This window comes from Equus asinus, chromosome 29, assembly GCF_041296235.1.
Source record: "Equus asinus isolate D_3611 breed Donkey chromosome 29, EquAss-T2T_v2, whole genome shotgun sequence".
NCBI lineage: Eukaryota > Metazoa > Chordata > Mammalia > Perissodactyla > Equidae > Equus > Equus asinus.
Genome location: NC_091818.1, coordinates 17707042 through 17733650, shown reverse-complemented (window position 1 = coordinate 17733650; position 26609 = coordinate 17707042). Strand labels below are relative to the sequence as shown.

Genomic DNA, 26609 nt, shown 5'->3' with positions numbered 1-26609 from the left:
AGTATGCTATCGTTTATGGTATATATATATCAGTTTATTCAACCAATCTCCTATTCTTGAACATTTGGATGATTTTAAATATTTTGCGATTATAATTGATGCTAAAATAACCAACACTGTGCATATGCATTTTCATTGATTGGTTTATAAATATGTATTAACCTAAAGTTTAAATAATCTAAGAAAACTAGAGTCTAATATAAGCATATTTGATGCCTAAGAATATTTATAAAATAAAAAACAGCTTCAACACATACTCATTAAAAATGTTCTCTTAATTTTCATATCAGATCTAGTATTATGAAAATTTACTGGGACCAGCCCCGTGGCCGAGTGGTTAAGTTCGCACGCTCCACTGCGGTGGCCCAGGGTTTTGCCGGTTTGGATCTTGGGCGTGGACGTGGCACTGCTCGGGCCACATTAAGGCAGTGTCCCACATGCCATAACTAGAAGGACCTGTAACTAAGATATACAACCATGTACCGGGGGGATTTGGGAAGATAAAGCAAAAAAAAAAAAAAAAAAAAAAAAAGGAAAGAAAATTTACTTATGACCTTATAAAAATGAGAGAAAATGTTTCTATTCACTTGTTATAAATTTGAAATCTAGAGATTTTACAGTGGATCTATTTTCCCATTAAGCGACTTAATTTATCTCTTTATGTAGCTCTTGATGAAGTATCAGATGAGACTCTTATCCCCAAACATCAAGATTCAGTGTCAAAAACCCAAGTTCAATTAAAGAAACAAAAAACTTCCATAGAGGAACTACTCAATAGTAAGTATTATAATTATAAATAATTTTGTATCATTTTAAGTTAAATGCCTCAGAAGAACTTTGTTTTGTGAATATGTATTTGAGCATATATTTTATAGAAATTTTAAACTTTGACCTAAATGTGAATACCCTAACATAGCCAGAGAACAAAAGCAAAAACTGCTAATATGTTTTGGTTAGAATTTCTTGTAGTAAGATTATTACATGGCCAAAGTCATGCTCTCAGTGTCCACCAAGGCCCATAGTGGACCAATAATTGTCTCATAAAGGATAGGCACTTTTTAGCCAACTCTGGAAAATTGTGGATCCAAAGCCCAGTGGTGTCTCTGACCCATGGTAGTGGCCTTATGCCATAGGCTCCAGTAGGTAAAGAGAGATGTTGCTGAGACCCATAACTGAAACAGCAAATGAAAATCAGAAGGGTCAGTAGAAGGGCCTTCAAGGGATCCTGTCCATCAGGACCCCAAAGGTAGCGATCTTTATGGTAACCTGATAGATGGATGCTATCTGATCCCTGTGAGAGTGTAGTGGTATCTGAATAGTCCTACCAATTGCATTCACTTTGTGGGACAGAGAAGGCCAAAAGCATAACAATCGTCTTCTCTGGAATGATATACTATGCTCCTTACAGATCGTGCCCAAGAATTTTACTTCAGTTTTAGTAATAATGGCCCAGCCATGTGCTGCATCTAGGTAAACAGGCCACCCAATTCTTTTTGGGTCGTGCCCTTGGGTCGAGCCCACTAATACGATTTCATCAATAGAATGGAAGGCCAGTACTCCCTCCATGAGTGGGACTTTTCTCAGGTCTTGACCTATGCATTGATTAAAGATAGTCAGAGAATTTAGGGAGTCTTCTGGAAGGACATTAGTGGTGTGATGCAACCCACCCTACATACAGCAAATGAATTCTGATCGTCTGCTTGGAGAGAGATGCTGAAAAGAGCATTTGTGATGTCAGTTGCAGCATATCAAGTTCCTTTATCTTAGGCAATAACCTCTGTAACTGTCACAAAGTCAGGTGCCACTGGTCCCAAAGACTGCACTAATGCTTTGTGCAGCCCTGATCAATTTAGAATCTAGGTACCAAAGGTCTTGCGCACAGGCCAGTTGGAGTTATTGAATGGAGAAATGGTTTACAGACGTTGTTGACTTTTTAAAGCTCAATGATGAAGGCAGTTGCTCCTTTTTTATTCCCTAGGCTGTTGATATTATTTTTGGTAGAAAATGTGCTAGGTGCGAATAGTTTGGTAGGTCATGAACTTCCATATATCCCACTAAAATACTTTAACTTCAGCAAATCTCACCAAGGGTTAGGAGTAAGTGCAAGTGCTGCTTGATAGAGAAAATATACTTCTACCAATATATATTCAGCAGTAGAAGCCACAATAATGGGGGTTTGTAGTGGCCCAAAGGGATTCACCCATAGCTGAGTCTGGAAAAGAGTCCTGATGGTGATGGCTTCAAACCTAAAACTACAGAGAATTATTTGTTTGTTCCTCATCCTCATGTCAGGGGTTGTGGGGATCATAGGTATTCATTAACTAGTATCCAAAAGGCCCAAGAAATGTAGTTACCTCCCTCCACTTTGAACTCTGACGTTAGCATATGTCCTCAGATCCCCAGTGGAGACATAGGGACCATGGCTAACTCTAGTCAAGTTCATTTATGAAAGCTTAGAGGTCTGGGTAAAAGTAGGAAGAGTCTGTATTGATGGGCCCCACAAGATACCACTCTCACTCACTAAGTTTAACAATATTACCTTCTTAATCAATGAAGCAAACTACCCAAGTCTCTAGATTCACTGAGATATTACCGTGGGAGATAGCTGGAGGAAATAGTACTTGTATTAGTCATAGTAGTCATCACTATATGGAACCCTAGTGCCTTCTGGGACCCTCATGGCTTACAACTTGGCCACAAGTCCTTGGTGAAGAGCCCATCAATTTATTCCTTTGAGAGACCCCAGTTTTGATAACCAGATCCACGTTTCTCCTCTGTAAGGCCATTGCCTAGATCGTTCAGCAAAGGGCACATGATTGCCATTTTTATGTCACTCTCTCCATTGGTCAGCGTTTGCTATCTAGGCAACAGCTACTTTTACCACGTCCAAAAATTAGTCAGTTAAGATCTGGATTGTTTCATGGATCGATTGACATGATCTTATGAGGAGGTTTGATTGAGTTCCATAATAAACAGGATTGACACACATGAACCTAGAAATCTGAGTCTGGTCAATCATCTTGTCATCAATTCTCACTGCATTACTGTACACCCAAAGGTCACCAACATGGCTTTCCAGGATACTATTATCTCTAAAAAGATAGTCATATATGTTTTTCCATGCGAGAACTCATCATGTTTGGGCCAAATAGTGCCCAGCTGAGGATGGAGGTGGTCTGTTTTAGCATCCTTTTATATTCCTTCCTATGTCCTGCCCTCTCTTTAGGTAAAGTGGCCACTGTTAGCACATTCTGAAATAGGGGTCAGTAGTAATACATCTCACAAGTTGTCCCTCTCAGACATTGAGTTTAACAAGATTACCCCTTTCATCAAGGAGGCAAACTACCCAGGTCCCTAAGGTCTCTTCAGGTCACTTGGCAAAGTGATTCTAAAGACCTTTACATTTTTTTCATTAAAGGCACAAGTTTCAATAACTTGCTGTGTTGTGGGCTGTCTTTTGGTATCAGGGACATGCTTGGAGATAACAAGAGTCAACTCAACTCATAGGGTCTTTGATGATTGTTGGACCCATTATCAGAGAACTGTAACCAGTAGCTAGGGAATTGCTTCTCTAGCTTTCTTAGAGTCCCCCTGTTGGTTCTCTAATTGGACTCACCATGGAAACTTGGCCAGGGAGTTAGGAGCTAAAGGGAAGGATGAATTATTCCCCTGAGAACTGAAAATCTTATGTAAACAATCCATTAGAATTCTTCCAGATTAATTTGTGGCATCCAGTAGCACTTCCTGGGAATTGTGGCATGGCTGGTGAAGTGCCCTCTTGGGCCCTCAGACTCATGCAAATTATCCACTAGCATTACCTGAGAGTGCCCCAAAGACTTTTTTTTAAGCGTCTCTCAAAAGTGCCCCGTAAGAGCATCGGATATTTTGGTTTTCCACAAAGGTATTGTGCTTCAACGACCACCCTGCTTGCTGCGTCAATTTGTCAGAGGCAGAGCTGCCATTTTTGAGTCAGTCAATTAAGATAACAAGCCTAACTGAAAATAGCAATTAAGTGTTTATTGATTTACTGAGAATAGTATAAGCAAGAGCCTAAACAAGGAAGGGCCCTAGCTCCACCAATGTGTCATTTTCCCCACAGAATGGCACCAGAGGAAGGTCACGTGCATCAGAGCAGATGTGGTGGCGGGAAGAGGGGATGTCTCACTGTGTTGAAAGAGTCCTCCTAAAAAGGCTACTGGTGTTTTATGGACCCAGGTGCCATGAGGAAGTAGAGGGGGAGGGCTTAGAGTGGAAAAGTACTGAACCAGAATGGAGAAAAGGTTTTCAAGGTCCATCCCACAAGGTAGTCTTAGGCAGAACTGACTGAACAATATATTGCCTCAGCTGAGATTTTCTCCAGCTCATAAGGTTTCCCAATGGATGCACCTGAGCAAGAATGCAGATATGACCAGCCCAGATGGGCTTTAGTCCATGACCTCCTATGTCTGCAGTACACTGTCTGAGCATCAAGTATAGCATGGGGTGTGAAGTTTCCCCCCATGACAAATGCCAGATAAAGCCTTTGTAGTTGTCTATGATTGGGCCTAAAAGATCACACATGGAATTTTGGCATGGAGTCAGACTTTCCTAGTATTCATACATATACAAATATACACATATGCATGTGTGTACATATACAGGCGTATGTGCACATATAGATGCATATGCACATGCACAGTCATATTTAGAACTCATACGCTCTCACACCTTCAGTTCCCCTCAGGGCTTGTTCTTGCCTTCTTCCATGTCATACATGTATATCCTTTCTTCCACAGCGTGAATCCTGACTCTGCACAATGTCAACGCACGGACTCATTTGTTTAATCCTATAATGCTTCTAAAATTGTTTCAGAATTGTTTAGCTCATACCACCAGAAAAACAAATCTACTAAAAAGATTTTGTGATTTGTTTAAAGTCATCCTCCGCTCTCTTGTCCAAGAATAAGAGTTTATATCAAGTATTATATTGATTAGTTACTTGGATTGGTATTTTATTTATTCCTTCAGTAGGTTCATTTCTTTAAGTTTGCTTTTGGTTTTAGTCCTTTAAAAATTTTTTTTGATTTAATTTTATTTTTGGACTTTATTGAAATTAACCTACTTCCATATTAATAAATATGCAAAAATGTATACTTAAAGAAGTATCATTCCTTTTCCAGTCCTCCTCTGTCCTCTCATTGGTAACCAACTACAATGCTTCTGATACCTTTCTTGTGCTTCATTTTGCATATATAAGTATCTCTCTCATAGTTTTTTTCTTCTTTTTTTCTTTTTTTGAAGAAGATTAGCCCTGAGCTAACTACTGCCAATCCTCCTCTTTTTGCTGAGGAAGACTGGCCCTGAGCTAACATCCGTGCCCATCTTCCTCTACTTTATATGTGGGATGCCTACCACAGGATGGCTTTTGCCAAGCAGTGCCATGTCCGCACCCGGGATCCAGACCGGCAAACCCCGGGCTGCCGAGAAGCAGAACGTGCGAACTTAACCGCTGCGCCACCAGGCCGGCCCCAGTTTTTTTCTTAATTCCCCTTCTTTCTTTCCCAAGTTAGAGTACTTGATATTCTTTGTTTTGCTTAACATCATCTCCTGGAAATATCTTAATGTGAGTTTATTGAGATCTTTTTTATACTATAGAAGATATATCAAAATTTGTACTATACCATAGTATAAATATACCTTAATTTATTCAACTAATAATATAGTATAATAATTTAGTATAAATAGACCTTAATTTATTCAACTGCCTACGCTAATACATTCAGTTGGTTTTGAATATTTTGTGACAACAAATAATGGGATAATCAATAACCGTGTACACATGCATTTTCATTATTTGATCTATGAATATGTATTAACCTAAAATGTAAATAACCCAAGAAAACTAGAGACAAATATAAAACATATTTTATAGCTAGGAATATTTATGAAATAATTAGACATCTTTACACACATATATGTTAAAAATGTTCTCATAATTTTCATCTCAGATCTAGCTTTATGGTTATTTATCACTTTATCAAAATGGGAGAAAATGATATTGTATACTTATCATATATTTGAAATCTAGAGATTTCACAATAGATCTATTTTTCCATTTAGTGGACTAAATGCATTTGTTTATGTGGCTCATGGTGAAGTACCAGAAGAAAATGTTATGCTTTAGCATCAAGTTTCAGTGTTGAAAACCTAAGAGCAATTTGAGAAACAAAGAACTTCTATAGGGGAAAGACTCACTAGGTCTAATAATTGTAGATAACTTTAAATTATTTTAAATTAAACTAACATCTCAAACTCCCTTTTTAGTATCCCTGTCCATGCTGACGGTCAAGATCAATTTACTCTTATGTGGAATCAATTGGAATATACCACTAATGTCCCTCCACCTCCCTAAATTCCCTGACTCATCAGAAGATCTTTTTTCTTTTCTATTTTAGTGTATATTTTATGGAAATTTTACACTTTGAACTAGAGTGTAAATACACTACAATAAATAGAGAACAATAGCCAAATTAAGGAGGGCGTTTGGTTGGACTTCCTGTTTAAAACACTTCACAGCCATGAGTCATGATAGTTCAGTATCCACCAAGGCCCAATAACAGACCAATATTTGTCTCTCTACGGGTGTGTAACTTTTAGCTGATGCTGGGAGATTACAGATTTCAAAGTCCAATGGGCACCCCTGACCTGTGGCAGTGTCCTTCTGCCTTAGGCTCCTCCAATTGGTGAAGAGAGAAGTTGCTGAGACCTCTAACTCAAAGGCAAATGTGTATCAGAGGGACTCAGGGGAAGGGTAGCCAGGGTAGCCCCTAGTCAAAAATAGGCACCACTCAAAAATAGTGGCCTTACTGGTAACCCAAGAGGGATACCATATAGATCCCTGCTTAGGGAATGTGAATATACCAGTAGCTGAACATTTCTAATATCACTGGGACTCTGTATTTGTTGGGAAAGAGTGGACCAAAGGCTTGACACGAACTTAACCACTACACCACCAGGCTGGTCCCAGCCTTTCTTCATTTTATCCAGTCTCTGGACCCTTCAGTCCAAGCTGGCAGTGTTTCTGCTGAAATGATTGATTAGATTCACAACTCACACACCTAGCAAACAGTTGTCTAGCCACAATCTTCGTGTTCTCTCCAGAGCTTGCTTTCTCAATTTTTTCAATGTAGATGGGCTGAGAATTTTCTAAGTCTTCATGTTCTGTTTCCTTTTGGCTTAACAGCTTCTTCAATTTCTCTCTTTCCTCTGGCATTTTACTGTAACAGCAAGGAGAAACCAAGCTGTGCCTTAAACACTTTGCTTAGAAATCTCAGCTAAGTATCCAAGTTCATTGCTTACAAGTTCTACTTTCCACCCAACAGAACACAATTCAGTCAAACTCTCTGCCACTTTATAACAAGAATCACCTTTCCTTCAGTTTCCAATAACATGTTCTTCATTTTCATCTGAGACCTCCCCAGAAGCACCTTTTTTCCCCCACAACACTGTTTATTGAAGACTCCTTTGTCATAAATTAATTCACTTTATATGCATCAGTTTATTTCTGGGTTTTCTATTCTATCCCATTGATCTACATGTCTGTTCTTATGTCAGTACCATACTGTTTTGATTACTATAGTTTTGGAATTTAGTTTAAAATCAGGGAGCATGATGTTTCCAACTTTTTTTCTTTCTAAAGATTGTGTTAGCTATTTGGGGTCTTTTGCGGTTCAATACAAATTTTAGGAATGTTTGTTCTATGTCTGTGAAAATTCCATTGGAATTTTGATAGCGATTGCATTGAATCTTTAGATTGCTTTGGGTAGTATGGACATTTTAACAATATTAACTCATCAATCCATGAGCATGGAATATCTTTCCATTTATTTGCGTCTTCTTCAGTTTTTTTCATCAGGGTCTCACAGTTTTCAGTGTACAGGTCTTTCACTTCTTTAGTCAAATTTATTCCTAGGGATTTTATTCTTTTTGATGTTATTATAAATGGAACTGTTTTCTTAATTTCTCTTTCTGATAGTTTGTTATTAGCATATAGAATATTTTGATTTTGCATCCCACGACTTCACTGAATTTGTTTACCAGTTCTAACAATTTTTTGGTAGAATCTTTATGGTTTTCTACATAGAATATCATGTCATCTGCAAATAGCGACAATTTTACTTCTTCCTTTCCAACTTGGATGCCTTTTATTTCTTTTTCTTTCATAATTTCGCTGGCTAAGACTTCCAATACTGTGTTGAATAAAAGTGATGAGAGTGGGCATCCTTGTCTTGTTCCTGATCTTAGAGAAAAAGCTTTCAGCTATTCACTGTTGAGTAAGACATTAGCTGTAGGCTTGTTATATATGATCTTTATTATGTTGAGGTACATTCTCTCTGTACTCTTTGTTGAGAGTTTTTATCATGAATGGATGTTGAATTTTGTCAAATGCTTTTTCTGCATCTATTGAAATGATCATGATTTTTATCCTTCATTTTGTTAATGTCGTGTATCACATTGATCGATTTGCAGATGTTTAACCATCATTGCATCCTGAAATAAATCCCACTTGACTATGCTGTATGATCTTTTTTTTCTTTTGCTGAGGACAGTTAGCCCTGAGCTAACATCTGTGCCAGTCTTCCTCTATTTTGTATGTGTGTCTCTGCCACAGTATGGCTGACAAGTGGTGTAGGTCCGCACCCAGGATCTGAACCCGTGAACCCAGGCTGCCAAAGCAGAGTCTGCGGAACTTAACCACTATTCCACAGGGCCAGCCCCAGTGTATGATCCTTTTAATGTATTATTACAAGAAGCACCTTTAACATTCATATTTCTAGCAAGATCCTGTTCATGGTGATGTATGTGTTTTCTAAGACAATAAAAGCTTCCTCTACAGCTCTCCCCTTTTCCTTCCGAGCTCTCACCAGGATCACCTTAATGTCCCTTTTTCTACTAACAATCTTTTCAAGGCAATCTAGGGTTTTCTTCTATCATGTACTTCAAAACTCTTGTAGCTTCTACCCATTACCCAATTCTGAAGCCATTTCAACATTTTTAGGTATTTGTGACAGCAGTAGCCCACTTCCCAGTACCAAAAATCTGTATTAGGTTTCTTGGGCTGCCATAACAAAGTATCAGAAACTGAGTTGCTTAAAGAACAAAAAATTATTGTCTTATAGTCAGCAGACTAGAAGTCTTGGATCAGATGTTGGCAGTGCTGTTTTCTCCTGAAGGCTTGAGAGAAAATATGTTTCATGCCTCTGTACTACCTTTTGGTGGTTTGGCGGCAATATTGATCGTTCTTCTAGATGCATCACCGTGTCTCTGCCTGCATCTTTATATAATCTTCTTCCCATATGTGTGTCTGCCTCTGGGCTCAAATTTCCTGTTTTTATAAGAATACTATTCTTCCCAGGTTAGGGCCTACTCTAATGACTTTATTTTAACTGGATTACCTCTGTAAAGACCCTATATCCAAATACGGTCACATTGTGATAACAATGTGAGGTATTCTATATTTTAGGGGGAGGGTTACAATTCAGTGAAATTCTGTGTTTTGGAGGGGTTACAATTCAATCCATAACCCCCTCATTGTAGGGTCAGGGATTGTGGAGATCACAGTTAACTGTGCACCAGTATCCAAAGGGCCCAACAAATGCAATTCTCTCCTACCTCCCCACTGAACTCTGAAATTGATATAGGACTGCTGTTCTCCACTACAGACATAGGGACCTCAGCCCATTCCCTAGTCTTGTTTATTTTTGAAAGCTTAGACATCTGGGTAAAAGTTGACAGGGCTCTCCAACTCACCTCCAGATTCACTGGGAGGAGCAGAGGGAATAGCACTTATATTAATCATTAGGGCCATCACCTTGAAGACCTTAGTGAGGCAGCCTACTTACTCACTATCTGACCATGAGTTCCTTGGTGGGAGAGCCCATTAGTCTCCTCTTTGGGAAACTTTGTTGAGTAACCAAACCCAGAGATCTCTTTGGGAAGGCCTTAGCCCAAATGCTCTGGCAGAGGACACAGGCTTATCATTTTTTTCTTTTTAATTTTTTTTTTTTTTTAAAGATTTTATTTTTTCCTTTTTCTCCCCAAAGCCCCCCGGTACATAGTTGTGTATTCTTCGTTGTGGGTTCTTCTAGTTGTGGCATGTGGGACGCTGCCTCAGCGTGGTCTGACGAGCAGTGCCATGTCCGCGCCCAGGATTCGAACCAACGAAACACTGGGCCGCCTGCAGCGGAGTGCGCGAACTTAACCACTCGGCCACGGGGTCAGCCCCCAGGCTTATCATTTTTACATCACTCTTTCTGCTGATCAACCTTTGCTACCTGGCAGCAGCCACATTTTCCAAACTTGATGATTTGTCGGTGTACATCTGGATTATGTCACAGACTGAACAACATGGCCTATGAGGAGATTTAATTGAGCTTAGTAACCAGTGGGAGTTGCATGAATAAACCTAGAAATCTGAGTCTTATTAACGGTCACATCATCTATTGTTCTCACTCCTCATTTGTACATATAAGAGACCACTAGGGTGGCTCACAGGGAAACTGGAAGGATGAATCCTATCCACTGGAAGGATGATCCACCCATATTATTCAGTGGCAAGGAACTCATCATGTGTGGGCCAAGTCTCTCAAAGCGCAAATAATACCCAGCTGAGGGTACTGATGGTCAACATCAGAGGGTCTTGAGTGCTTTTACCCTTTCATCCCAATGCCATCTTCCTCCTCTTCCTTAGGCAAAGTGGCTGCTGTTACTGTACTCTGAAAGTGGGAGTCTATAGTGACACATTGCTGAGGTGCCACTGTCACTTAACAAGTTTAACAAGATTACTTCCTTCATCATGGAGGCAAACTACTCAAGTGTCTAAGATTCCCTGGTGCAGTGATCCAAAAGCACTCTACATTCTTTTCCATTTTAGGCATGAGTCTCAACAAAAATTCCCTGTATCATGGGCTGTCTTTTAGTGCCAGGGACATGCTTACAGCTAACAGTAGTAATTGGGTGCAACTCAGCACTCAGGGTCTCTGATGAATTTTGTTCCTATTGTTGGAGGACTGTATCAGTAATTGGGGAATTGCTTCCCTAGCTTTCCTAGAGTCTTTCTTTTGGATCTGTGATTTGACCCACCAGGAGAATTTGGCCAGGGAGTTGGAGGCTAATGGGAAGGACTGGTGGTCCCCCTTATACCTGAAAAGCTTATGTAAACAGTCACTAGCACTCCCCAAAGTACCCCCAGGGTCCACTAGTACTTCCTGAGACACATTGACATGGCTGATGAAGTGCCCATGGAATTCTCAGACTCTTGCAGATGATCCACTTAGTCACTCAAAAGTGTCTGATGGACTTCTCTAAAACCTCCCCAACGTGCCCCATGGGATTTTCAGGGTGTTTGCTTTTCTAGAAAGGCAATGTGCTTTATTAACCACCGTGCTCATTGCACCAATTTATCAGAGAAAACACTGCTAGTTGTTGAGTTGGTCAATTAAGATGACAAGCCAAACTGAAAGTAACAAACATTTATTCAATTACTGTGATAGTATAAGCAACAGTCTAAATGGGAAAGGGCCCAATTTAATCAATGTTCCATTTTTCCCCATTGAAGGCAACAGGTTAGATGTTTCATCACAAATGGCGGGGATGGGGAGGATTGTCTCACTGCCCCCAACAAAAGGCTCTTGCCATTTTATGGACCTGGGATGTGAGGGGAGGCAGGGAGAGCTAGGAGTGGAAAAGTACTGAAAACTGAGTCAGAAAGTAGAAAATTGTCTTCAAGGCTCCCCACTAAGATAGTCTAAGCAAAGTCACCTGAAAAGTACAGTGATTCTGTTGAGCCCCTCTGAATGGAGACACAGGGGCTAGAAATGCAGATACGTGTGTATGTAAGAGCATGGTTGGTCTAGAAGGGCCTGAACTCTGATTGAACATCCTTCCAGAGACCAGAGCACTGGCTGTGCATTACATCTAGTGTGAGGTAGGAAGCTTTTTCCCATGGTAACTGCCTTATAAAGCCGTTCTAATTTTCTATGGTAGAACCCAAAAGATCATACATAGGATTTTAACTTGGATCCACACTCCTTGGTTTATACATATATACTTATATGTGTCATACACACATACGTGTGTGTGTGCACATATACATGCATATGTCATGTATATACATATTTTAATAATCATGAGAACTCTCAGACACTTTGAATTCTAGTTCCTCTGGTTTCATTCTTGCCTTCCTCCATTTCGTATGCATATGTCCTTTCTTCCACAGTGTTAATCCTGAGTCTTAAAAAAATCAAAAGATTTATGTATTTGCTCAATCCTACAATGCTTCAAATCTTGTTACAGAATTGCTTGGCACATACCACTACAGAAACAAACCTGCCAAAAAGATTTAGTGATTTGCTTGTAGACTGCCTCCCACACTCTTGCCCAAGACTGAGGGTATGTTTCAAACACTGTATTTATAACTTATTTGGATTAGTGCCAGGGTTTTTTTTATCCCATCAGTAGGTTCATTTCATTGTTTGCTTTCAGCTTTAGTTGCTTCTTCTTGTCCTTGATGATCTAATTTTATTTTTGGAATGTGTAGAACATCAGCCTACTTCCAAAAGTAAATATTATATAAAAGGTATACTTAAGAGTGTGATTTCTTCCCCAGTCCTTCTCCTTGCATTTCCCAGTCCTCTCTCCCACCCTTGTCTTCTTTAGGTAACCAACTAGGTTATTTTCCTGCATATCTTTCCTGTGCTTCCTTTTGTAAACTTAATATCTGTCTATTTCTCTATTTTTTCTGACTACTTTTTTCTGACCCAAAAGTCAGCATACTAGAAACTCTTTTTTTAGATATTTTAGACTTAACATTATCTCTTAGAAATCCTTGTATATCAGTTTATAGAAATCTTCTTCATTATTTTTACATAAATGTGAAAAGCATTTTGTACCACATTATATACCATGGTTTATAGTACACCATAATTTGTAGTATGTACCTTATCTATTAAATCAATATCCTCTTCTTAAACATTTAGGTGGTTTGAAATATTTTGCAATTACAAATAATACTGTAATGAATAACATTGTGCATATACATTTTCATTGTTTGGTCTGTTATGTATGAACCTAATGTATAAATAACCCAAAAGTAGAGACTGATATGAAATATATTTGATGCCTCAGAATATTTTTTAGATTGTGAGACAGTTTCAATAGCACCCATTAAAATTTTTCTTATCATTTTTGTATCAGATCTAAATGGAAATTTATTTATAACTATAAAAATGAGAGAAAATGCTGCTGTACACTTGCTACAAATTTGAAATCTAGAGTTTTCACAGTAGATCTGTTTTCCCATTTGGTAGACTAAATGCATCTCTTTATGTAGCTCATTTTGGAGTACCAGACGAAAACCTTATGATTGAGCCTCAAGATTCAGTGTCAAAACTCCAAAAGCAAGTAGAGAAACAAATAACTTCCAGAAGGGGAAGGCGCCACAGTAAGTATAATAATTTTGAATAACTTTCAATTATTTTAAACTCATCAGAAGATCTTTTTTCTTTGGTTTATGAATATATATTTAACCATATATTTTATAGATATTTTACACTCTGGCCTAAAGTACAAATACCCTAAGATAACGAGAGAACTAAAGCAAAAGTGTTAATACCTTCTGGTTGGAATTTATAGTTATAAGATTATTTCACAGTCATAGAATATGTACTCAGTATCCACCAAGGCCCCATAATTGGCCAATAGAATCTGAAAGGATGTGTACTTTTCAGCTAACTCTGGAAGATTACAGGTTCCAGGAGATTATGCCCAGTGGGCACTTTTGATCTGTAGCAGTGTCTTTCTGCCGTAGGCTCCAATGATAAACTGAGAAGTTATTGAGATCTGTAACTTGAACAGATAGAAATCAGAGAGGCTTAGGGGAAGGGCAGCCTGAAAGCCTTGTCAGAGGGTCCCCTCCCGGATATTCTGTTAATTTGACACCCCACCACAAGGTGAGGTCTTCTTGGTAACCTCATAGATGGGTGCCATCAAGTTCCCTGTATGGAAAGTGCCAGTACCAGAAAAGTCTCACCAATTGCTGGGTCTCTTTTTTGGGGGGGAGATTGAGAAAACCAAATATTAGCAATCATCTCCTCTAGAATGAGATGTTTGCAGAATTCATTTGCAGATCATGCTCAGGAACTTTACTTGGGTGATAGGTCCTTATACCCATTCTGTGTTAATGGCTCAGTCATTTTGCTCCATGTGTGTCTGCAGAGTGACTAATCCTTGTTGGGTAGGGTTCTTGTCTGGGACCACCAGGAAGATGTTTTCAATATAGTGGGAAGCTAGTGTTCCCTCCAGCAGCAGGACTTTTTCTAGGTCTTACCCTACCAAATGATGACAAATAGAGAGTTTAGGTGGACTTGTGGAAGGACATTAATGGTATATTGCAACCCATTTCATATAAGAGTAAACTGATCCTAATTATCTGCATGGACGGTGATGCTGAAAAGAGAGTTTGAGATGTCAGTTGTTGTACACCAAGTTCCTTTACCTTGAGCAACAGCCTCTGTGACAGTCACTAAGTCAGATACTGCCAGTGCCCAGGGCTGTACTACAGCATTGAGCTGCCAATAAGCCATTGAGACTCTGTGATTCTGAGGCCACATGTCAGATAGGGCTATTGAGTAGAAAATTAGTCTCATGGAGAACTTTGTTATCTTCAAACTTGGCAATGAAGGCAGTTATTTCTTTTTCACTCCAGGCAATTGCTATTGTTTTTGAGAAATAACAGCACTAGGAGCTGCTAGTCTGGTAGGTTTATGGTCTTCTACACAGCCCAGTAAAATGGCCCTAACTGGAGAAATTTTTTTCAGGGCTTGTGGGCAAAGGTGAGCAGGTGTTCACCTAAATAATACATCTATACCAATAATACATTCAGTAGTGGATGCCTTAAGAATGGAGTTTGTACTTGGCCAAAGAGACCCATCTATAGTTGGGTCTAGGAAAGGGTCCCATTGGTAGTGACCTCAGACCCAAAACCAGAAAGCATTATTTGTTTTCCCATCATTTTAGTGCTGGGGTATGTGGGTCACGATCACGTCTGCACTAGTATCCAAAAGGCCTGGAAATGTAATTCTCTCCCACCTCCCCATTGAACGCTGACCCTGGAATACAACTTTTGGTTCCTACTGGGGATATAAGAACCTGATCTAACTCCTGGTCTTGTTAGTCATTGAAAGCTGACCGTTCTCAGTAAAAGTTGGAGGTGGTCATCTATTCATCTCCAAATTCATAGCAAGGGGCAGAGGGAATAACAGTTTTATAAATCATAGGGGTCATTAACATGCAGACCCTAGGGAGACTACCTTTTGTAGCCCCCATGGCCCAATACTTGGTCATCAACCTCTTCTTTGAGAACCACTGTTGAATAACCAGACTCACAGAGACTCTAAGAGCGTCTCTAGAAGCATCATCCAGAAGAGAGAGCATGATTACACTTTATATCGCTCTCTGTGCCAGTCAGTCTTTACTGTCTGGGCAGTAACTGTTTTTTCCATGTCCCAAAATATGTCTGTTACATTCTGGATTTTGTTGCAGAACATTATCACCTGACCTTATGAGGAAGTTTGATTGTGCTTGATAACCAGCAGGAGTAACATGAAAAAACCTAGACATCTGAGCTGGTTAACTGTTTTATCTACTGTTCTTACTCATTATTATAGAACCAAGGGACCACCAGCATGGTTCACAGGGCTGCTATGGCCTCTGCACTGGTGATCAAAATACGATGTTAATGGTAGGTTCATGCCAAAGCTGTCAGAGTACGAATAGTACACAGCTGAGGAAGGAGGGGATCTCAGGGTTTGCCTCTCATCTCCCCTCTTCCTTCTTTCTCCTTGATCAAACTTTCTTCTGTCAAGACATTCTGAAGGAGGGGTACCATAGTGATGCACCCCACAAAGTGCCGTTGTCCCTCACTAAGTTTAAGAAGACTACCTCCTTCATCATGCAAGTGAACAACTCAAGCCTTTAAGGTCTCTTTCAGTCACTGGGCAAAGCAATTCCAAAGAGTTCTATATTCATTTGATTAAACCACAAGTCTCATTAACTTGCTATGTCATAGGCTGTCTATCATTGTCTGGACCTCATTAGAGCTAACAACAATCATTGGGTGTAATGTAGCTTGCAAAGTATGTGGCAATTTTTATTTTTATCATCAGAGGACAATAGCAGTGGCCAAGGAATTGCTTCCCTAGAGTTTCTAGAGCCCCTCTGTTGGATCTCTAATTTGACCCACCAGGTATTTTGGCCAGGGAGTCTGGGGCTAGAGGAAAGGACCATTAAACGAAAGAGAAGGACCTTAAAAGCAAAAAGCTTACATAAACAATCTGCTGGCACTTTCCAAGAGTGTTCCATGGCATTCCTGAGATAGCACTTCCTGAGACTCATTGATATGGCTAGCAGAGTACATTGCTGAACCCTCAGACTCTTGCAAATGACCAGTTAGTATTCCTCCAAGAAGCCCTGTAGACTTCTCTGGCATCTCCCAACAATGATCTGGGGGATCTTCATGCTTTCTGCTTTCCCAGAAAGACAGTGTGCTTAATTGAGCCACCTTGCCTGCCACCCTTTGCCACCGAGAGGAAACCACCAGGTGTAAGAGTGGTCAATTAAGGCAACAAAGTAAACTGAAAGTAACAATTAAGTCTTTATTCACTTAGTGCAATAAAATAAGAAAGAGTCTAAACATGAAAGGGCATTGACTCCACCAATGTTTCAACCAATGTTTCATTTTCCAACGAAATGACATCAGGCAAGCATCAGATGTATCAGTGCAGGTGGGAGGGGAATGTCTCACCATTTGTACAGTTATTTCTGTGTATATATATACACACATGTATATATGTGTGTATATATATATACATCATTATCTATCATTATAGCATCACTGACACTATACCAATACCGTAGCTGTGGTATATGTGTCAGTTTATTTAACCAATCTCCTATGCTTGAACATTTAGATGGTTTTCCATATTTTGCAATTACAAATAAGGCTGCAATGACTAATCTTGTGGATATGCATTTTCATTGCTTGATCTATTATTATGTATTAACCTAAAGTATAACTAATTGATGAAACCTGAAGACCAATATAAAATATATTTGTTGCTTAGGAATATTTATTAAATAATGAGAGAGCTTCGACATCACCCATTTCAAAGACAGATCTGGCAGTATAATAAATTAGTTATGATTTTGTAAAAATGAGAGAAAATGCTACTGTACACTTGTTATAAATTTGAAATCTAGAGATTTCACAATAGATCTGTTTTTCCATTTAGTGGACTAAATACATCTCTTTATATAGCTTATATGGGAGAACAAGATGAAAATCTTATATTTTTGAAGCAAGATTCAGTGTCAAATCTCCAAATGCAAGTAAAGAAACAAATAATTTCCAGAGGAGAAAGACGCAATAGTAAGTATAGTAATTATAGGAAACTTTAAATTAAACTCATTAGAAGATCTTTTTTTTGGTTCATGAATATGTATTTGAGCATATATTTTATAGAAATTCTACACTATGACCTAAAGTGTAAATATCCTAAGATAATTAGAGAACAAAAGCAAAATTAATGATTATTTTTGGTTGTTATTTGAGTGGTCAATAATTAGTAAGTAACAAGACTGTTTCCACACACACTCATGAAAACTATTCACAAGATTTTTCTCATTTCACTTGTGTGGGAAGAAAATTTGATGATTATGTGGCATGTCAAGGTTACATTATACTTATGCATTTTCTACTTAGCATTTCCTCCTGAAAACCAAAAAAATAATATGCTATCAGTTGAAAATCTGTTTCCTGAGGAGGAAGTTTTATTTTCAAGAAACCAATCTCAAACTAAGAAATTTGGAGCTACCAGAGAGAAGAATCTCCATGGTAAGTAATTAAATATAAATCTTATAAATTACTTTTGATTAAATTCAGAACATTGTTTTTGGTTTGTGAATATTTCTTCAATCGTATGCTTCTTTGGTAATTTTTCCCATCACACTTTAGATTTTTATTGATGATTTATCTGTTTGTTTTATAATTACTGAGTTAGATATGTTAAATCTCATATTTTGATCTATACCTTATGATCTATTATTTATATGCACATAAATTTAAAATTGATAATATTCTTGGGGGCAGAACATTTTGTCCTAAGGAAGAGACCCACTTCATCATTTTTATAGTTTTTATTTGTTTATTTTCCTTTAAAACTACCTTATCTGCTATTACTGTAGCTCCACAAACTTTCTTCTGGTTGATGTTTGCATGATGCATTTTTTTCTATCCTGGACTTTAATTTTCCCGTATCTTTACGGTTTTGCTGTATCTCTTGTAAGAAACTTACAATTGTACATATTTTGAAATTTATCCTGATCTTTGTCTTTTAATTAGCTCCCGTAATCATATATAATCTAATTATTGATATTTTTAGGTGTATTAACACCATTTTCTGGCTCTTTCTATTTTTCCCTTGTGATATGTTTCTTTTACTCTTTTTTCTTTATATTTTTTATATTACATATATTTTCCTTAGCCATATTTGATACTAAAAATTTTAAACTTTATTCTAAAGTGTAAATACTCTAAGGAAACTAAAGAATAATTTTAAATATATGAGTATTTATAATGTCAGTAACAATAATATTTCTAAATTAAATATATTTAATGCTTCTGTATATCTAAAAAGTAACAAGACTGCTTATATATACAAGTGAAAAATCTATTCACATGATGTTTGTATTTCAACTAGACAGCAACTGGCTTATATCATTAAAAAATGATGTAAGATGTTGTTGGATAATTAACGTACATTGTAAACCTGGAGGTTCTCCTCAGATCTAGTTCTCTATTTAGTGCTTTCAGGAGACTTTCTTCCTGAAGCCCAGAGAGTGGATGAGGCATTAGATGAAAATCTTTTGTCTGACACTCAGAATTGCTAGAAAGAAAAGACTCAGCAGTAAATATGATTATGAATAATAAATTATTTAGAACTTTAATTGATTTAAGCAAAACTTTTTATTTTGTTCATGAATGTGTATTCTACTACCAGCTTACAGACATCTAAGTCAAATTTTTGTATTATTTAAATTTCCTAACTCTTGATTTCCTAGAATTTTATTTGTTTTATCAATTATGGAGAGATGTATTTTGAATTCTCCCACATGATTGCAGATTTATCTATTTCTTCTTGTATATTCCTTATACTGTCCATTTTCCTTATACTGTCTATGTTGTTACGTGCATAAAAAAAAATGTTAGATATTCTTTATAAACTCAAAATTTTCTTTTTATGAAAAGTACCATCTTATTCTGTCTCCAGTAAGGTCTTTTGACTAAAATCCTATTTGTCTGACATTGACACACTACTGCATATTTATTTTGGTTAGTATTTGCATGGCATATTTTTCATCACCTATTTACTTTTGAATTTTCTGTATTCTTATAATTTAGTGGTGTCTCTTATAAATAGGTTACAGTTAAATTGTTGATAAATCCAGTGTCACTGTCTTTGTCGAGCCCTATAACATGTAATCCATTTACAATTATTATACATATTGATATATTTGGATTTAAATATTTCTTTTTTTATATGCTTTCTATTGTTCCTACTTGATCCAGGTTTCTTTCTATTTCCTTTCTTTATTTTGGAATTATTACTTTTTAATCAGTCTAACTTTTAAATCAATCATATATGTTAGAAAACGTTTTGAATATTTTTAAAATGTAAATACCATGGTACAGTAAAGTCTAGTCACCACTTTCTAAGTGGATGCACGAGGTAACAGGAGTGTCTCCACGTACTTTTAGGAAAGCATCTCGATCATTTTTACACTTAATTTCATTGACTGGTTTGAAAACGCACTAGAATTTTTTCAGACTTTTTTGGGGAAAGGGAGTTGTTTGATCATTTGTTTAAATTGTGTTTATTTATTTAAACTGTTAGAATGCTGGAAGGAAACCTTGAGTGGTTCTTGGTATATATTAATAGTCCAGAGGATTCATAATCCAGCTGTTTTACTTTTTATTGGATTAAAAGCCTCTATTCTTGTAGCTGAGAAAATAGATGAGATATCAGATGAAAATCTTTTACCTGAAGATAAAGTTTTTATCTAAAAAAAAATCTCAAATTAAGACACTTGAAACTGCCAGAAAATTGGGGCTTAGTAGTAAGTATAATGACTGAAACTATTGTATAATAATTTTTAATTAAATTTCTTTAGTTCAATCATATAAATAAATGCTATATACTGTATCATATACATATAAGTACATATGTGCATAATATATATAACATGTATGTGTGTGTATTTATGTTCTCCATTATATCACGTTGATGAATTATGTTGTTTGTGCCTTCTTAATTTCATTGAAATTCTGTTTATTCTGTCATTTGTGAGAAAGTTATGTTAAATTCAACTACTGATTGTTTATTTCTATATATTGAATTTAGTCGTAAAATATGAATAATTTATAAAACTATTCTCTTGAAAATACTCCCATTATTTCTACACTTCATGTACTCACTGTATAATTAAGTATCTTAACAATGTGGTATTTGATTATATTGTTTCAAAGTATAAGAGAAAATATTCCTGGATAATTGACATTTGACATAATTGAGTTACAGAGTTTTTTCAGTAAATCCAGTTCTCTATTTAATGGATTAGAAACATCTTTCTTGTAGTGGAAGAGGTATTAGATGAAAATCTTTTACCGGAGGATAAAGTAGCATTGTCAAAAAGCCAATCTCAAACTAAGAAGCTTGGAGCTGTCAAAATGGAAACACTAAGTAGTAAGTATGATAATTTCAATATCATTGATTAACTTTTAATTAAAGTGAGCAGAAAAACTTTGTTCTTAGATTTGTGAATGTTCAGTCAATCATGTCTTTTGTATACGTTAGATGAAATGTATTTATTGTGTTATTCAATTATTTAATTTCATTGAAGTTCTGTCTGTTTATTCTGTGTTACTAAGAAGTGTATCTTAAATTCTTTCACTGTTATTACAGATTTTTCTCAGCTTCCTGGTAGTTTTGCCAGATCAGTTTATGTATTTGTAAACTATATTATTAAATGTATACAAATTTATACTTGTTATATTCACCTGGTAAACTAAGACTTTGTCTCTGTGAAAGTACACTCTTTATCTCTAAAAATGCTTTTTTGCCTTAATGTTTATTTTGTCTGATAATAATACAGCTAGCTTGCTTTCTTCTCATATTTGCACAGTCTTTTGTAAATAATTCAGAGAGAAGTTCATGATGCCTGTATGGTCTCAGTAATTTTTTCATAATAATCCTAAACCACAAGAAAAGCCCAACAGTTTCTTTATTATTTAGCAATTAGCTAGAAGCACGACTTGTAAGAAACTGCCAAACCATCTTCCAATAGCTGTAGCATTTTGCATTCCCACCAGCAGTGAATCAGAGTTCCCATTGCTCCACATGCCTGATAGAATTTGTTTTCAGTGTTTGGGGTTTAACCCATTCTAATAAGTATTTAGTGGTATCTTATTCTTGTTTTAATTCACAACTTCCTGATGACCTATATGTTGAACATCTTTTCATGTGCTTGTTTGCCCTCTGTATGACTTCTTTGGTAAAGTATCTGTTCAGATTTTTGCCCATGTTGTAATTGGGTTATTTGTTTTCTAACTGTTAAGTTTTAAGTGTTCTTTGTATATTTGGGATAACAGTTCACTATCAGGTATATGTTCTGCAAATATTTTCTTCCAGCCTGTGGCTTATATTATCATTCTCTTAATGGTATCTTTCTGAGAGCAGTTTTTAAAAAAAAGAATTTAATGAAGTCAAACGTCAATTTCTTTTCGAGGATTATGCTTTTGGTGTTTTATCTAAGAAGTCATCACCAAACTTAGAGTCACGTACGTTATCTTCTAAGAGAGTCATAGTTTTGCGTTTTACATGTAGGTCTATGATTCATTCTGAGTTAATTTTTGGTGTAATGTTTGTGTCTAGATTCTTTTTATTTTTTTGCAGGTGGCTGTCTGGTTGTTCCAGTACCATTTGTTGAAAAGACTATTGTCTCTTGAATTGCCTTTGCTTTTTTTGTCAAAGATCATTGACTGTATTTGTGTGGGGCTATATCTCTCTATTCTGTTACAGTTGATCTACTCTTTCATCAATAGCACATTGCCTTGATTTCTTTAGGTTTATAAGAAGTCTTGAAGTTGAGTAGCATCAGTTTTCTGGCCTTGTTTTTTCTTCAACATTGTGTTGGTTAATCTGAGTATTTTGCCTTTTCATATGAACTTTAGAAGTGATTTGTTAATATCCACGAAACAGTTTGTTGTAATTTTGATTGGGATTGCATCGAATCAAGTTGGAAATAACTGACATCTTAACAATATTTAGTCTTCCTATCCATATACATAGAATATCCCTCCATTAGATCTTAGATTTGTTTAGATCTTTGATTTTCTTTAGATCTTAGATTTGTTTAGATCTTTAGATTTTTTTAGATCCTTACATCAGAGTATTTGTTTTCCTCATGTATCTTTTGTATTTATTTTGTTAGATTTATACTTAATTATTTCATTTTTTGGTGCTAATATAAATGGTATTGTGCTTAATTTCAAATTCCACTTGTTAATTGTTGATATATAGGAAATCAATTGACTTTTGTATATTAACCTGTATCTGGCAACCTTGCTTTAATAGCTTAGAGTTTCAGGAATATTGTTGTTGTTCAACAAAAATAGTTTTATTTACATTTCTCAATGTATGCACCTTTTATTTCCTTTTTCGTCTTATTACATTAGCTAGGACTTCCAGTGTGATGTTGGGTAGGAGTGGTGAGAAGGAATATCCTTGACTTATTCCTGATCTTAGAGAGAAAGCATTTCATTTCTTACCATTAAGTGTGATGTTATCTGTTGGTTTCTTTGTAGATGTTCTTTATCAAATTGAGGAAGTTCCCCACTATTCTTAGTTTACTGAGAGTTTTATCATGAATGGGTTTTGGATGTTTTCAGATGATTTTCCTACATTTCTGATTGATCATATGATTTTTTTCCAGTCTGTTGATGTGATGGATTACATTAATTGATTTTTGAATATTGAACCAGCATTGCATATCTGGAACAAATCCCATTTGGTCATGGTTTATAATTATTTTTATACATCGTGGCATTCAATTTGATAATATTTTGTTGATAATTTTTGCATCTTATTCATGAAAGATATTGATCTGTAGTTTTCCTTTCTTATATTTTTGTCTAGTTTTTGAATTAGAGTAATAAAGTTCAAATATATTGTGATTTGAGAGAGTATTTCATCTGATTTCTATTCTTTTAAATTTTTTAAGGTATGTTTGATGGGCCAGAATATGGTATATCTTGGTGAATGTTCCATGTAAACTTGAGAAGAATGTATATTCTGCTGTTGTTGGGTGGAGTAAGCTATAAACGTCAATTGGACCCAGTTGGTTGATGGTGCTACTCAGTTCAACTATATTATTATGGATTTTCAGTCTGCTGGATCTGTCAATTACTGATAGATGGTATTGAAAACTGCAAATATAATAGATTTGTCTGTTTCTCCTTGCAGTTCTATCAGGTTTTGCCTCATGTATTTTGTTGCTCTGTTGTTAGGTGCATACTTATTAAGAATTATTATGTTTTCTGGGATATTGACCCCTTTATCATTATGCAATGCTCTTTTTATCCCTGATAATTTTCCTTGGCCTGAAGTTTGCTTTGTCTCCAATTAATATAGCTTCTCCAGCTTTACTTTGATTAGTGTTAGCATGATATATCTTTCTCCATCCCTTTATTTTTAGTCTTTCTTTCTGTTTAAAGTGAGTTACTTGTAGACAACACATGGGCTAGTTTATTTATTAACTCTGACAGTCTCTGTCTTTTAACTAATGTACTTAGGCCATTCACATTTAAAATGATTATCGATATATTTATTTTATTTTATTTTTTTAATTGCAGTAACATTGGGTTATAACATTATATAGCTTTTGGATGTACATCATAATATATTTCGAATTCTGTGTAGATTACATCATGTTCACCACCCAAAAACTAATTGTAGTCCATCCCCTCACATGTGAACCTAATCACCCCTTTTCCCTCTCCCCTTCTTCCCCTATGGTAACCACCAATCCGTTCTCCATTGTTGTGTGTTTGTTTTTCGTTGTTTTTGTCTTCTACTTATGAGTGAGATCATACGGTATTTGACTTTCTCCCTCTGACTTATTTCTCTCACTGTAATACCTTCAAGGTCCATCTATGTTGTCACAAATGGCTGGATTTCATAATTTCTTATGGCTGAGTAGTATTCCATTGTGTATGTATACCACATCTTCTTTATCCATTCATCCCTTGATGGGCACCTAGGTTGCTTCTAAGTCTTGGCTATTGTGTATAATGCTGCAATGAACATAGGGGTGCAAGTATCTTTATGCCTTTGCATTTTCATGTTCTTTGGATAAATACCCAGCAGTAGGATAGCTGGATCACGTGGTAGCTCTATTCTTAATTTTCTGAGGATACTCCATACTGCTTTCCATAGTGGCTGCACCAGTTTGCACTCCCAACAGCAGTGTGCAAGGGTTCCCTTCTCTCCACATCCTCTCCAACACTTGTTGTTTCCTGTCTTGTTAATTATGGCCATTCTGACCAGAGTGAGTTGATGTCTCATTGTAGTTTTGATTTGCATTTCCCTGACAGCTAATGATGTTGAACGTCTTTTCATATGCCTGATGGCCATCTGTATATCTTCTTTGGACAAATCTCTGTTCAGATCTTTTGCCCATTTTTTAATTGGGTTGTTGGGTCTTTTTGTTGAGCTGTATGAGTTCTTTGTATATTTTGGATATTAACCCCTTATCTTATAACTTTATCTTACATGGTTTGCAAATATCTTCTCCCAGTTGTTAGGTTGTCTTTTCATTTTGTTGATGGTTTCCTCTGCTGTGAAGAAGCTTTTCAGTTTGATGTAGTCCCATTTGTTCATATTTTCTTTGGTTTCCCTTGCACAATCAGACATAGTACTTGAAAATATCCTGCTAAGACCGATGTCAAAGAACGTACTGCCGATGTTGAGAAAATATTTTTGATTTAAAAAGTTTGCTTGGCTTTTTTCTTATTGTGAAAATGGGAGTAATGACTTCCAAGCTCTTTATATGTCAGACAAGAAATGGAAGTCCTCCCATTACTTTCCTTTTTTCTTTTTCTTTTTTTCTGAGGAAGATTTGCCCTGCGCTAACATCCATGCCAATCTTGCTCTATTTTTTAGTATGTGGGCTGCCAGCACATGATGGATGCTAACAAAGTGGTGTAGGTACATGCCCAGGAACCAAACCTGGGCCACCAAAGTGGAGCAGACTGAGCTTAACCACTAGACTACCAGGGCTGGACTTCATTACTTTTACTTTTTAACGTTTCAATATGCTTTATAATTTAATCTTTATTACTTATGATTTAGGTGCCTCTCTTGTACACATTTTGTCTCTTTTTTCTTATTGAATATATTTGCCATATAATTTTGTGTAAATTTAAGATGTACATGTTAATTTGATTCTTTTATATATTGTAATATGATTGCCATTGTAGAGATATTTATCACCTCTACACATTACATAATTATAGACAATATTGTTGTCTACATTCATTATACTGTGCATTAGATCTCTATGGCTTATTTAGTACTCATTATAAGTTTTTCCCCTTAAACAACATCTGTCTTATCCCCCCACATATCCCTGGGTAATCACAACTTTACTCTCTGTTTTTATGAGTTTGGCTTTTTTAGATTCCACATATAAGTTATATTATACAGTTTTTGTTTTTCTCTGTCTGACTTATCTCAACATAATGTGATCAAGGTCCATCAGTGTTGCCACAAAAGGCAGATGTCCTTTTGCATGGCTGAATAATATTCCATTGCGCATATATATATATATATATATATATATATATATATATATATGTATATATCACATCTTCCTTTATTCATTCATCTGTTGATGGACACTTAGGATGTTTCCATAGCTTGCCTATTGTGAATAATGCTACAATAAATTTGAGAGTATATATATCTCTTTGAAATTCTGTTTTCATTTCCTTTGGGTATGTACTTAGAAGTAGAGTTGATGGATCATATGGTAGTTCTATTTTCAATTTTTTTGAGGAGGCTTCCTATTGTTTTCCATAGTAGTGGGACCAGTTTACATTTCCACCAACAGTATACCAAGGGTTCCCTTTTCACCACATCCTTGCTAGCACTTGTTATCTCTTGTCTTCTTGATAGCCAGCATGTGGGAGGTGATATCTCATGGTGGTTTCGATTTGCAGTTTCCTGATGATTAATATTGTTGAGCATCTGTTGATGTACCTGTTGGCCACTTGGATGACTTCTTTGGAAAAATGTCTATTTAGTTCTTCTGCCCAGTTTTTAATTGGACTGTTTGGTTTTTTGTTATTAAGTTGTAAGAGCTTTTTTATATTTTGGATGTTAATCCTTTATCCCATATATGGTTTGCAAAAAATTTTCTCTCATTCTGTAGATTGTCTTTTCATTTTGTTAATTGTT

General features: G+C 36.4%; 1 protein-coding gene across 1 annotated transcript in view; it reads left to right on the top strand.

Annotated features, from left to right (window-relative positions):
• The window catches only part of CCDC7 (coiled-coil domain containing 7), a 432318-nt gene that overhangs the window by 325947 nt on the left and 79762 nt on the right, over positions 1–26609 (top strand). Inside the window, exons 25-28 of the mRNA XM_070500835.1 lie at positions 667–777; positions 13382–13480; positions 17354–17464; positions 17798–17929. Of these exons, the coding sequence (XP_070356936.1) occupies positions 667–777; positions 13382–13480; positions 17354–17464; positions 17798–17929 (453 nt within the window). The remainder of the gene's footprint in view (positions 1–666; positions 778–13381; positions 13481–17353; positions 17465–17797; positions 17930–26609) is intronic.